At 40.5% G+C, this 13,721-nt stretch overlaps 1 protein-coding gene across 4 annotated transcripts in view; it reads right to left on the bottom strand.

The window, feature by feature from the left end:
• JADE3 (jade family PHD finger 3) overlaps positions 1-13,721 on the bottom strand; it is a 68,135-nt gene that overhangs the window by 26,526 nt on the left and 27,888 nt on the right. For all 4 annotated transcript variants that reach the window (XM_040584846.1, XM_040584849.1, XM_040584848.1 and 1 more), the window contains 2 exons: positions 8,394-8,453; positions 7,119-7,201 (listed from right to left, as the gene is read on the bottom strand). In XM_040584846.1, the coding sequence (XP_040440780.1) occupies positions 7,119-7,201; positions 8,394-8,442 (132 nt within the window). In that variant the 5' untranslated portion in view covers positions 8,443-8,453. The remainder of the gene's footprint in view (positions 1-7,118; positions 7,202-8,393; positions 8,454-13,721) is intronic.

The raw sequence follows: 13,721 nt of genomic DNA, 5'->3' as shown, positions 1-13,721 counted from the left end.
CTTCCCCTGCTCCCAGCAGAGCCCCAAGTGAGTCAGCAACACACACTGCTCATGCTAGGTGCCCACTGCTTAGGGCCCCCCCCAGAAGACCCACTGTGTCAGAAACAGAGCACCATGATTTTTAAAAACGCAGGAGGAAATTACTATGTCCTGTCCTGTACTCCCACAAGAGTATACTCTCAGAAATCTTTTACAGAAAACCATGTGGAATGAGGGCCAATACCCTCTCCAACCTGAGAAAGCTAAAACAGCTAGTATTTTCCTGGATTTTTGGTCTCCTTCGCAACCCACCTTGAAGGCCAACTTTGAAATTCCAGGTGCCAAATGTTCAAACAACAGTGGGCACTTTCTGTAAAGTAAATTACACAAGGGTTTTTCATCATGTTTGGGGTCCAATAGTCTCTTTTTTATTCACCTTTGAAAGGATCTAGTAACTTTTATTCCCACCAGCACCCATAAAGCTTAAAGCTTACTCTGCTACTGTAGCTCTCACGAAGAACACCCTCACCAAAATCTAATACTTCAGAAGCAGCAGTTTACACCTAAAATCACCTTGTAAATAATCAAAAGTCAAATTATAATATGACCAACTACAAGTATAATATAGCCACATAGTATCTAAGCATAGATTAATTTTATCTATACAAATACCTTTATATAGATGTTCTACAGTATGTGCAAAAGACTGCCCATTTATGGAGGATGAAGCTCTAAGGACAAAATATGGTGGGCTCATCACAGAAAAGTTGAATTTTTCTCATTAATACGTTGCAATATGGGCATGAGGTTTCTGAATTAAGGTACTTTATTTTAGAGCACTCTGAAGACTCAAAACAGGGCAGTTTTCTGTTTGGCTGGGGTTTTTTTTGCTAGGAAAGTAAATAAAAGGCAACATAATTTTAAAACAGAAATGAAGCTACAGTTCCAGGCATGTATACTGACTGGATTTAAAAACTTAAGATGTTAAAAAAGCTGGGACAGACAGTAGTCAAGTGTAGCATTAAATCTGTAGTTCTCAAGCATCCACACAATTTGGACATGCACTGCAGCGAATACTAATGTTTGAACCTCTACTCCCTAAAACTGTTTTTACGAATTATCCAGGATGCAAGCAAATGAAATACTGTTCTTTTCTTTTAAATATCTGTGAATTTTCCTAGCCTCCTTTACAAGGATATATAGGAACAGCCAGGAAATCAGATACTAAATCAACCCCACCTAACATCACATCTCAGACAGCATCTCATGAGCCAGAAGAATGTGCAAGAACACATCAAGTTTCCTTCTGGTTGCTAATCAGATATAAGCTTCGGATTTGGGGATTAATCCTAACAATCCATTTTTAAAATGGTATTAATTTATACAGATATTTAGAAAAATCTGTACTCGTTATCATTTGTCCAATTCCTTTTTTAATCTTGTTTAATACTCAGTCTCAACAACTTCCTGTAGCAGATGAGCTCCTCAGTCTAATTACATGATGCACGGAAAGGATATCCTTTTAATTGCTACAGATTTCCTAACTTTTGGCCTCACTCACCAGCCCCTGCTCCTACCTTTTCTGCCCATTTCTTCCATCACAAAGACAGGCTGGACTGAAGTTCTAGCTCTGCCGTTTCCAGACCACTCATACTTTACTGTTACACCTGCTCATTTACTTCCAAATAGAAAATAGCTCAGCCTTTTCACAAGCAAGCTCTTCCATGCCCTTACGCATTTGGGTCACCGCTTGCTAAAGAGTTCAAATAGCCTGAGATGGTATCTCAAAGCAAAAAAAGATCATAAAAATAACCAGCAAGGTTGTACCTCTAACTTACATAAAAGTATTGTAAAATTTTGTTCTTTTAATCAACTAACTGAAGCAGGCTAAAAAGCAGCTCATTGAAATGCATAAGGCACATTTGCCATAGGTCTTGAGAAGCCTGTACAGACGTCCAAGTTAATTCAGAAATTTTTTTTAAGGTAAGCATGTGCATAAAAGGTAACAGTCTCCTATTCTATTACACGGTACATGCGAAGCAGTATGATTTAACCACGTTGCCCATTCCTTCACAGAACAAACCCAACTACTTTCAAACTGCACAAGAATCCATTTTCTGCCAGGAATCTAGCCTTGCAGGGTGCTCCTCGGGATCAAGACCTATGATTTATGTGGCAGTTAAATGCCTAAAAAGTTTCACATACTCAAGTAATGAAAGCAGACCATTTATGTAGAAGACAAGCTACACTTCACACGATAACACAGCTGTCGCTATCAGCAATGAGGGATTAAAAACTACTATTGCTACGAGATTCAAACACCTACTTGCAAAGAGAAGTAGAATACTGCCATCTTATATGGGAAGCGTTATAAAAAAGGAAAACGCTAAATTAATTCCTTTACAGTTTCAAGAGGGACAGAAGATTAAAAAAAAACCCACAAAACATGTACATGCTTGAGCATCACAAAAGATCTCTCAGGCTCTTTTGTGACTCTACTAGCCTAAAAGAAAAGAAATGGTCAGTTATTCAGGATGGTCCAAGCTAATAAGTTTTCCCTGCGAAAACGATTCCAACTCTCTGCCATCATTTTCTGCTGCAGCTTCCATGGAGACAGGAAACTGCGAAGTACAGGCTTCATGCTAAGCCAGACATCCAAATGCCTCCCACCCTGCTACTCCCACACAGCCTACTGCTTAGGCCTGCGAGCCCCTCCTGTCTACATTTAAATCCGTAAGGGGCAACACCACGAATGGCATGTGGCCAACAAAATCATACAGGTCTGAAAAACTCATGATTTATACTACTGGTGTGCGCCTGAAACCTTAACACAATTTACTTATTTGAAGTAAATGCTAAAGCTAACCTAATAGCAGAATTTTTTAAGTCACCGTTTCAGTAGTTTGTGATAAGATCGTAATCCAGAAAGGGAGCACCAAGAGCCACAGTCTTGCTTTTGAAATTATGTAGAGAAACATTACACTCTGAAAAAGTACTGTTACAGGCTTGCCTTCTCACCTTCTTCCCCGAGAAGGATAATGGGATAATGTCCTGGTTTCAGCTGGGATGGAGTTTATTATCTTCTTAGGAGCTAGCACGGAGCTGTGTTTTGACTTTGATGTGAGACTTTTCAGTTCCTCAGGCCCTGTTAGTGAAGGCTGGAGGGGCACAGGGAACTGGGAGGGGACACAGCCAGGGCAGCTGACCCAAACTAGCCAAAGAGGTGTTCCATACCATGGGATGCCATGCCTGGTATGTATACCTGGGGGGTTGGCCAAGGCGCGCAGATCATTGCTCAGGGACTGGCTGGGCACCGGTCGGCAGGTGGTGAGCAGCTGCATTTGTGCACCACGTGTTTCTTTCCTCCTTTCCCTCTGGATTTTATTCTTTCCCTTCCTCTTTTCATTATAACTGTTATTGTCATCATTGTTATTGTTGTTCTTTCATTTTTATTCTATTTCAATTATTAAACTGTTCCTATTTCAACCCTCGAGTTTTACCTTCCTTTCCAGCTCTCCTCCCCATTCAGCTGGGGTGAGGGGGGAGTCAGCAAGCGACTGCGTGGTACTCGATTACTAGCTAGGGTTAAACCACGACAGATAAGCAGAGCCCAGATCCAACCCAGTAATACCCCTTCTGCATTGATGTAAACCCCAGGGGTAAATAAATCAGGCTCTGAGAACAGGCTTTGACATTTGCCCTCTAACACTGCACCCCTTTGCCCTGCAGTAACACCAGATGACCTTACTCCACTGAGGCCATCCCCACACCCACCTCAATTCTGAAGCACCTGGGAAACAATTCAAGGCAGAGCAGTCCAACTGTAGCTACTCGTCATTTTTTATGGGTGGCCACAGAGGACCAAGACCCATACAGACAAGTCCTGTGAAGCAACTGACAGATACACTAACTTGCTCGTTGGTCACAGTACCAAGACCCAGCTTTTATTTGGAAAGAGAACCCAGGTACTTGGGTTGGCTGGAGATGATTGAGGAAGTGGAAAAAAGCCTATGTATTCACGTGCAATTTAATTGAGAAAGCTGGGCTTACTGGCATAAAAGAAAAATTAATGTATAAAGACCACGAGCAAAAATATTCTCAAACAGCTATTTATAGCTTTGACCTTTTAGATTTTCTGCATCACTAACTCAAGAAACAGCCTGCTGCCTGGCAAGCAGAGGTGAATGAAAGGAGAGCAATGCCGACTTGTTAAAGAGTCCTTGCTAAAGGGATGCTGTCAGCCTGAAATTTTAAATTTCTATCTAACAGATATTAGACAACTATTACTACAAAAACCTTGTGGAATTACAACACGATTTTTGGAAGCGTGTGCAGTGGGGTCTCTTTTCAGTCTTCGCTTTACACTCTTGTCACCACTTGGTGCATAAATAATCAATTTCAATGCTCTGCTGACAACAGCATTTCATGTAATACACTCTCTGGCATATGCTTTCCAAGGGTGAGAAGGAGTGCTTGCTTCTAGCAGAAGGAAAGGAAAAACCAGAGGGACAGCCAAGAGCCTTACATACAAGCGGTAGAGATTATTACTGCCACCTTTCCTTCCATTCCCCTTCTGTCCTGGTTTCAGCTGGGATGGAGTTAACTTTCTTCTTAGTAGCTAGCACTGTCCTGTGTTTTGGCTTTGATGCGAGAACAATGTTGATAACACACTGATGGTTTTAGTTGTTGCTGGGTAATGTTTATACTAAATCAAGGACTCTTTGGTTTCTCAGACCCTGCCAGCCAGAGGGCTGGAGGGGCACAAGAGACTGGGAGGGGACACAGCCAGGACAGCTGACCTGAACCAGCCAAAGAGATACCCACACCATGGGACGTCCTGCTTGGTATATAAACCTGGCAGGTTAGCTGGGGCAGGGGGGTTGTTGCTCTGGGACTGGCTGGGCATCGGTCAGCAGGTGGTGAGCGGCTGTGCTGTGCACCACTTGTTTTCCTTTCTCCCTTTTCCTTTGGATTTTATCCTTTCCCCCACCTTTCCATTATAATTGTTATAATTATTACTATTGTTGTTGTTCTTACCTTTTTATTCTGTTTAAATTATTAAATTGTTCTTATCTCAACCATTAAGTTTTATATTCCTTTCCGATTCTCTTCCCCACCCCTCTGGGTGAGGAGGAGTGAGCAAGCGGCTGCGTGGTGCTTGGTTGCCAGCTGGGGTTAAACCACAACACTTTTTCCCAGGGGACTTTATTTTTTTGTCAGTTGTTTTAAATATTATACTTGGGACACTCCTGCAGAAGAGGACGTATTCTAAGGTCTGAGATTTCTTTCTTTCTTCCCTACCCCTTCCTTTTTCTTTCTTTCTAGGAGGGTGATCTTAAAGGAAGGATGACAAAAAGATGCCATTATTACTGTAAGGATGATGCTATGAAACACAGTGTTAATTCCAAGTGTATATTCCGGATTTTGTTCCTCAAAGTTTTATATTTCCAAGTATTAAAGGACTCAAGATTTTGTCTTGGAACAGGTAGAAAGCAGCAAAGATCTCAAGAGGAAGAACTGAAAATACTGCTCATTTTAATTCCTAGAAATTACCAAACAGAACACTTGCATGCTACATACATGGACCACATCTTCATAATTATTGTTAATAATGTAAACATGCACATAAAGACAGCAAATGCAAAGCAAAGAGTAATATGACAACCCGTAAGAGGAAGAGATACAAGAAAGCTGGATGGTGGGCAGAAAGAATGGATTGGTAAGAGACTAGCACTGAAGTGCATTTAAAACAGCAACAAGTCTGGCAGCATATGTGTTTCAGTTCCCATTTTCCCAGATAGGCTAGTAACAAAGCTAATGCATAGGCAAACTTGAGCAACAATTACAAGACCTTAGTAGCTGCAAGCTGTTTTAAGATTGAAATTCTTATAGAACCGTAATCCTCAGACGAACATTTTAAAGGTAAAAAGCATAGTAGGCTTTTCTTAACCTTTTTGGTGGCTGTAAATAAAACACTGTGTAGCTAGTTCTGGCCAATTTTGCTTTTATTGAAACACTCATGGCAAAATTCTCTTTTAGAAATGCATCAGTGAGTTTTCTTCAATTAACTTGTGATAAAAATTAAGCTTCCAAAGAAAGAACACGTTCTGTAACATTTACCTTGTTCTTACCAAACCAAACTCATCTAGTTAGCAGCATTTAGAAAAGAAGCATGAAGTATGTTTGCCAAACAGCTTTTGCTATATGAGCACAATCTATATAGTTTATGCAATCTCTCACAGTAGTATCTAAGCAGGTAAAAAACTGCTGGTATAGTACACAAAATTGCTTCTGGGACATTACTCACAGCTTTAAATTCTAGAAATGCAAAGTCAGTTTTGTCAGCCTTTCAGTAACCTCGGGCATCAACAGCCACACTACACACTAAAGGACTCATTCAGAGGGAATGTGATAGCAAGCAAGCGGAATTAGCCACAAGATACATTTCTCCCATTTGCAGTTATTATTTAACTTCAGCCCTTAAGAAAGCAAACATCAGATCTGGAGAAGGCAGCCAACAAATCCTCCCCAAAGAGGGCTACCAGTGGAATAGCTGATAGGATGGATTTGATCACTAGATTGTGCATAAATGCCCATTATCTCAATTGGTGAAATACAGAACCAGTGACAGTGGCGATAGGTGGAGAGGTCCTAACATCCTAGGGGATGACAAAGTAAAAAAGCTTTACTGAAGGTAAGAAGCCAAGAGTGACAAACTGGCAGAAGATGAGTAAGCACTATTTATACATACTCTGCCCACTTAAGTGTCCCACTGGTTTACCCTAATGCAGAAAGGAAGTATCCTTCCCAGACACATACACACGAACCACTTCTTTCTGTGGCACACGCTCATATTGTAAGGCCATCCCAGCTTTTCAATTTCAAAATGAGACTAAATTTCAGGGGAAGAAAGATCTACATGTTACTGTCTGCAAATGCCAGAAGTCATTTTGGGACATCAAACACCAGAGCTCCTGTAATACTTGCACACTGGGGAAAACACAGTTTCACAGAGAATTTGACAGGTGACAAAAGGACTCACTGGCACTAGTTCAAAGCTCATGATTTCAAGGCTTAAAAACATAAAAACTATGTAACAGAAAACCTACCAATGACCAATCTTTAACCCTGATTCTTACCTCAGCAGGTTTCTTTTGTTCATTTGCTGGTGTTTTTGACTTGCTCCTGTATTTAGAACAAGAAGAAAAGGAAGTGGAAGGACCTGTTTAAAAAAAAAAAAAAAAAAGAAAAAAAAAAAGAGAGATAAAAAGGACCATTCTAGCCCATTTCAATTATTTTAATATTTCAGTAAAACACAAGGCATTCCAGTCTCCTGAATTATCGTAATTTTTGACAAGATGTGGGCAGAAAACTCCTAGGCAGTCTGTAGGCTTGAGTACAGCTCCTCCTGTTCCACTCATTCTTTGTAAAACCACAGCACACTGAGTTTATGGGTACATTCTACTCTGCCCAGTACAAGCATGAGCAAACAGAAACAAGCAGGCAGACCACTTTCCTTCATTTCCTTTCTAACAAAGTGGAAAGAGGAGCAAACTCAAGGACAGAGTTTGCAAGTGCTAAAAAATACCAAACAAAAAAGCAATGATACTAAGGCATGCTGATGAGAGATGCAAAAAAAACCCTGTCGTGTGATGTCTAGACATTTCTGGGCAAAATGTTATTTCAGTACAGGGTACGTTGATGACTTACAACGAATATGAGAATTAATCATCATTATGTACAGAATTACTAGATAGCTACAGGTTTATAAGAAACAAAACAAGACCCTGCCATACAGGGTGTGGGTTTTTTGCAGATAAAAAGGGAAGATGCAACCTCAGGCAGATTGTGTGCCAAGGAACATTTACAATGTAACTATTAAATTGTATAACAGACTAAAGTGGAATAGATCACGAACCAGTATAAGATAACATAACAATCAATATACCGGTTATAAATTTACCTTATCTATAACTCTAACATATCAATGCTCAAATAAGCTTGCCACCACCAATAATTTCAAAGTTGAGGCTCTGCACAACAAGAGACGACACAACTCCTTTTAAAAAAAAAATATTACAAAATAGGACCCTGGACAGCAAAACCTATATGTAATTACAGATTTCTTTTTCCCAACTCTGAAACGGAAAGGCATACAAGTTTCTCTTTGAATTCTACGTAGACTCAAAACTCCTCCCAGGTTTACAGGATCCTTCACCTCCTTTTCCTCCTGTAACAGGATTCAGAATACCAAAGACCACAGAGCGGGGAAAAAAAAAAAAAAAGGAAAAGAAAAATCAAGCAAGAAACATTTTTTTTTGTAATGATAAGAGGTGAAACAGTTTGCCCTCAAACCACAGAAGGAAACCACAAGGGGGTGATAGACCTAAGAAAAACTAGTAGGTATTACTTACTCTCATTGTCTGAACTGTCACTGGTGCTTAGATGCCTGTGGCGTTTCATCCTGACGCATCCTAAAGAGAAAAAAAAAGTTGATGGCAACCATTCTACCAGAAAATCACCTGCTGCTGGCTGACGCCAAGCTCTTTGCACTAGAGGCAAAGCTCCTCTGAAGAGCTTTCAGGCACAGAAATAATCCCAGTTCAGCCACTATGTTTTATTTCTACAAGTAACTATTAGACCACAGTATTATTTATGAAACCGAGCACCCTCAAAACCAGCATGCCTCTGCCGGGCAGAGCTTGCTTTACATTTTGCAGAGAGGAGTGCAACCTGCTAGCTGATTCCCAGCAGGGCGCTCTGCTCTCAGAGGAGACTCAATGTCCCATCTGTTCAGCCAGAGAAAGAGTTGCCATGGTGGCAGTCGCTAGCTGAGAGACGGGTGGAGGCCAGGAAATAAGGTGGATACACAGCAAGGCAAGGATTTAGAAACCCAACTTACCTTAAAAAAGCGGGGTGGGGGGTGCCAAAAAAGCCAAAGGCATCCATTGAAAACAAAAAACCAGATTTTAGATAGGGACAATCACAGAAAACGGTGACTGATGCCATTTAATTTAAATAATCCGATCATTCCTTAGTTTCACAAGAAGTGTGGTTTTCAGAAGTTTGAGAAGTGATCATGGGTATTGCTGAGAAATTCTTCTGTGGTGTGGCACCAGTTCCATTAAAAATAAAGGTATCGAGCTTTCTAAAATCAATTTTTGAACATGTAACACACATAGAGAACAGGGAAGAAGAAAATTCTGCACCTCAATGTAAGATCAAAATAGTGATCAGCTATATACGCTATGTGCCAACAGGAATACATAAACATTCTCATAAGTCCTGTCATTCTATAATACTCAATGTTACATTTGTTAAATAAGAACCAATACATTTACAATTAATAATAGTAAATGAAAAATCACTCTGATCTTTTTAATGGATTGAATGAGCAAATCGTTAGAGAAAAGTGAAAAACAATTCTGCAAGAATAGACAACTTTTTGGGGGGAGTGGTAGTGGTGTGTGTTTATTTTGTTAAAGCAGTAGATAGGATGAAGTAGGTTACAGAAAGCTGAACCTGAAATGCCTGCAGTATTAGAAATGCCAGCTTGGCCACACCTGAAACACAAGCAGCTTCATTTCTTAAGCAAACCCACATACCATTGGGGGAAAAAAAAAAAAAAAAAAAAAAAAAAAGGCAACAGAGCTGAACAGTCCATCTGATAAACCCTCCACATTAGTTACTGTACAACGGGTCTTGAGATTATCCAAAGACCATAGGATAAACAAGATTTCCAGATAAGAGAAGTCTGCCTGAAGGCTTGAAGAGATTGCAATTGAGTTGTTTGCAGCACAAATGTTTAATTTACTGGAAATTTTAAGCAGCCTTTATATTTAAGAGAGTGAGTTTACTGAATCAAAATGCAATGATCACTCAAAGTTTAAAACAATCCTTCTGACCTATCTGTTACAAGAAGACATTGCCCATGCTCATGGAAGTTGAAACAGGAAGCAATGCCTGCAGTTTTTGATACGCAGATACAGAATTTACAAGCCAGGTATTTAACCTGGGGGGGAGGACAGACAGACACAGTGGTCAACAGGATGGGACATCAAAAGGTATCATTTGTTATCACTTAAGCAAGCTATAAACTCCAGTTATGTAACAATTACTTTCATATTAATTCACCTTCTCACAGCTCAAGCAACCTTGGGGGAGGCAAGGCAGCCACGCTATATACAAAGACCAGTGTCCAACAGAAGAGCAACTTCAAAACCAAAACAGCCAAAACACCACGAGACTTCTCTTCCACATAGCAACATAAGGTAGCTTGTTCAGGCACTGTTCTGATGAAGAAACTTCCATGAATCTCTTAGGCAAAAGCTGTTCGACATGCAGAAGGCACTTGGGCCTGAAGGGCTTGTCTTTGTGCATGTTTGGGGGGCACCAGACTTGAAGTTAACTGCTGTGTAGTGAGGGGAGGACTAAAAGACTTTCATCTTGCAAACTCATGAAATTTAAAGGCATCAACTTTAATCAAGAGCAAATAAAATGGTACTGCCTATTCGAGAGCTTGTACTCCAGCAGCCAAACCCAGCCCCGCAGAACATACAACCCTCCCTAAAAAGGAGCAGGTTCTGCCCCTGGCAACAGCTTCTCTGCTGGAAGTCTTCAGTTCCAAACAACCCAGGCTTATGGACCATTGGGCATGTTACAGGAGTTTGGGAGATGATGAAAAGATGCATCTAGGTATGCAGAGTAGTATTCCTTGCTTTCATGTCTTAGCAAGAAATGCAAGTGCTTGCTGCTTGCTTTGTTTTTATGTTCAGATGAATTTTTGAGCAGTTGTTAAAAGGTGCTGAAAGCTTATGGCAGGCAATTCTCATCGCTTACAGTCTATATAAACATGCAGCAATAAAACCTTTCCACTCTGTACTAAAGACAGCAGAGCACAACATGAGCATTCAATTAAAGCAGGGTCAAACACGAGGTTGAGAGACACAACTGCAGGAGAGAACACCCAGGAAGCCTGGACTTCTGCCTGGGCAACTAGGAAAGCAGAGAGGAGATGGCTACTTCAAAGTCAGCTTACACAGGAAGGGCAAGCGTAACAAGAACTTCAGAACCAAAAGCACATCTCTGCCAACAACTACTTAGGCAGAAAAAAACCCAAACAAACCAAAACTAAACAAAATTAAAAAGTTGTATTTGAGAACTGGATTTGCAGCAGCTCAGGCAAGAGATTTACACCTCCATCACAGCAGACAGAAACAGAAAAAGCAGTCACTCAGAGTAAAAGCCCCAAACAGTAATAACAGTGGATTCCTGCCTGATTTTTTGCAGTAATATTAACCACAATAGTGAGTTAGAGCCAACAGAGCTACAACAAATCACAGGTGTGCTGCGTTCAGTAAGACAGGTTATTAAAGTTACCAACATGCTATGAGTTCACTGTATGCCCCCACATGATGCAGGAGTAACAGCCTCAGCATCGTTCGCCAGGACCACCTCTGAAGGGGGTTTCACTTTTGTTTTTAATAGGAGACTCCTTTGCTATGTCCTTGTGTACACTGGGACTGCCACACAACTTCCAGATCACCTCTACCCCAAAGCAGAAGGCTCATCAGAAAGGCTCACTAAAGGATGTTTCCACTCCCTAGCTATTACAGAGGGAGCCCAAAATAACACCCGTTTTGTGGTAAAGCTCCCATCTCACTCCTTCACCTGCCTTTGCAGGATGCGGAAGAATCAGCAGCTGTTCAGTTCAGAAAAGACAGGAGTTGCAAAGCCAGACCCCACAGTACAGAAACAGATGTCAACCTTTCTGAACTTCTGTCCAATTCCCCCAAAGCAGCCCACCAAGCCTCCAGTTTGTCCCTCAGCTTCAGATGACAATAACTGGGTGATACAGTCCAGAGGCAAGGCTGCAAACAACCCTGTGCCTCAATTCCTGCTTCTTCCATCATTTTAACGTTTTAGCACTTGCAAAGCACTGTGAAGGAGTTAAAAAAAATAAATATATGAACACACACACATATATCCCTAAGAGGGCTAAACGTAGAAAGGACAATCTATGCATATCAAAAACCCAAATCAAACAAGCATAATCAAAAATCCCACAAAAATGTGTACAGTCTCTCATATATCCTAGCTTTCCCCTTTTTGAACTTCACCTCTGAGAACTATGATGACAATAAAGCCTAGAATGAAGGACCACAATTAATTTTTTTCAATGTGTGCAAGACAGTCAAAAAGCAAGAAATAAAGTAATGAGATTGACAGTGCCCATTTCCTACTTCAGAATATCAGTGATAATGAACGGTATGTGACAACACTAGAAGAGAATCAAGTAAACAGTATTATTTTTACACACAAAATGACATATCTAGTAAATTTTTGTAACAGTTAAGAAATACTTTTTTCCACAGAACAGTTCAAAAAGAGATTTAAAATACAGCCTCATATAGACGGTACTTATAAAGAAAAAAAGAGCCATCAGGATCATAATGGAAATGGGACAGTGAGCAGCTAGAAACATCAGCCTCCTTTCACCTCTGTTATCCTCACCCAGGCATTTTGCAAATATGCATGTTGAACTTTTTGTTTGAATTCCGAGAATTAAGAAAATGCTTAAGTTTTAGCATTTCAACTTTCTAGCAGTTCCAATGTACAAGCTAAGTAAAACAAGGAGTGTAAAGCAACTCAACACTAAAATGTTGCAGAGCAGAAGAGGTATGTAGCCTCATGCCCTCAAAAAGCCCCAAGAAAATCCTTACTTCCCAGTCACTGAGTAATGATTCTCACTACCTTAAAAAGTAAGTAAGTAGGCATGCTTTCTTTGTGGGTTCAAAATGTGCTCAAGCCTTATGGTCAAGCACAGATGACCTTAAAAATTATCATTAAAAATAAGAACATAACATGTCTTGATCTGAAGCTTTTTTTGCCCTCTTTTTTAAAACAAAAAATCCACAGAAGGACTAACAGCTGATCAATCACTTGTATGACAACATATACTAATTCCAAAGATGCTCACCTTCAGGGATCTTACAAATGAAAATTAAAATACAGAAACGACACTAAGAAATCACCATGTTGCAAGCAAAAAGATACTCAACTCTCCAGGCAATTATTGCAATGGAACATTTCCTGGCATCATTTTTAATATCAATTACCAGAGCAGTTCCTAAAGTTGAACTGTATTCCACACCTGTTGCATTTCTGACTTGACACAACCATAGTTGTGTGCACATCCCTGACCTGCTCACAACAGCTTAAGACAAGAACCACAACTTAAAAAAGGAGGGTGTGTGTGTGTGGAAATTGGCCTCATTCCCTGCTGTCACCTAACTACACAAACGCAGGCCAAGATGCCCTGAACCCTCCAGGTGTTCAACCAAAAATAACCCCAGGAAACACAGTCTCCTCGAAACAGTCTCCTCAGCCACAGGCAGCAGCATCATGCTGCCAGCACTTCCCTGGCTTCCAACAGGCTGCTGTCTATATTGGGAATTTTGCCCTAGAGCCAAAACCAATGCTGGATCCAACAGATCTCTGCACTTTCAAGGAAAGCCAGAAAAAGCCACCCTGCGTTCACCTGGCTGAAATTAAACATAGATCCCAAGGTAAGAGTAATCAAGATACCAGCCAGCATGTGCAAGAATCTGAATAAAAAAGTAACACTGATATTTCCAAAAATCTAGCGGAGATGTTCAGTAATTAATGATTTCTAAATTATGGTTGTTCCCTTTTGCTTATTCACAAATACCTGCACTGCTGAAGTGAAGAAGAAACAGCCA

This window comes from Falco naumanni, chromosome 2 (assembly GCF_017639655.2).
Source record: "Falco naumanni isolate bFalNau1 chromosome 2, bFalNau1.pat, whole genome shotgun sequence".
NCBI lineage: Eukaryota > Metazoa > Chordata > Aves > Falconiformes > Falconidae > Falco > Falco naumanni.
The sequence above is the reverse complement of the archived record's forward strand: the minus strand, read 5'-3'. Positions and strand labels throughout refer to the sequence as shown.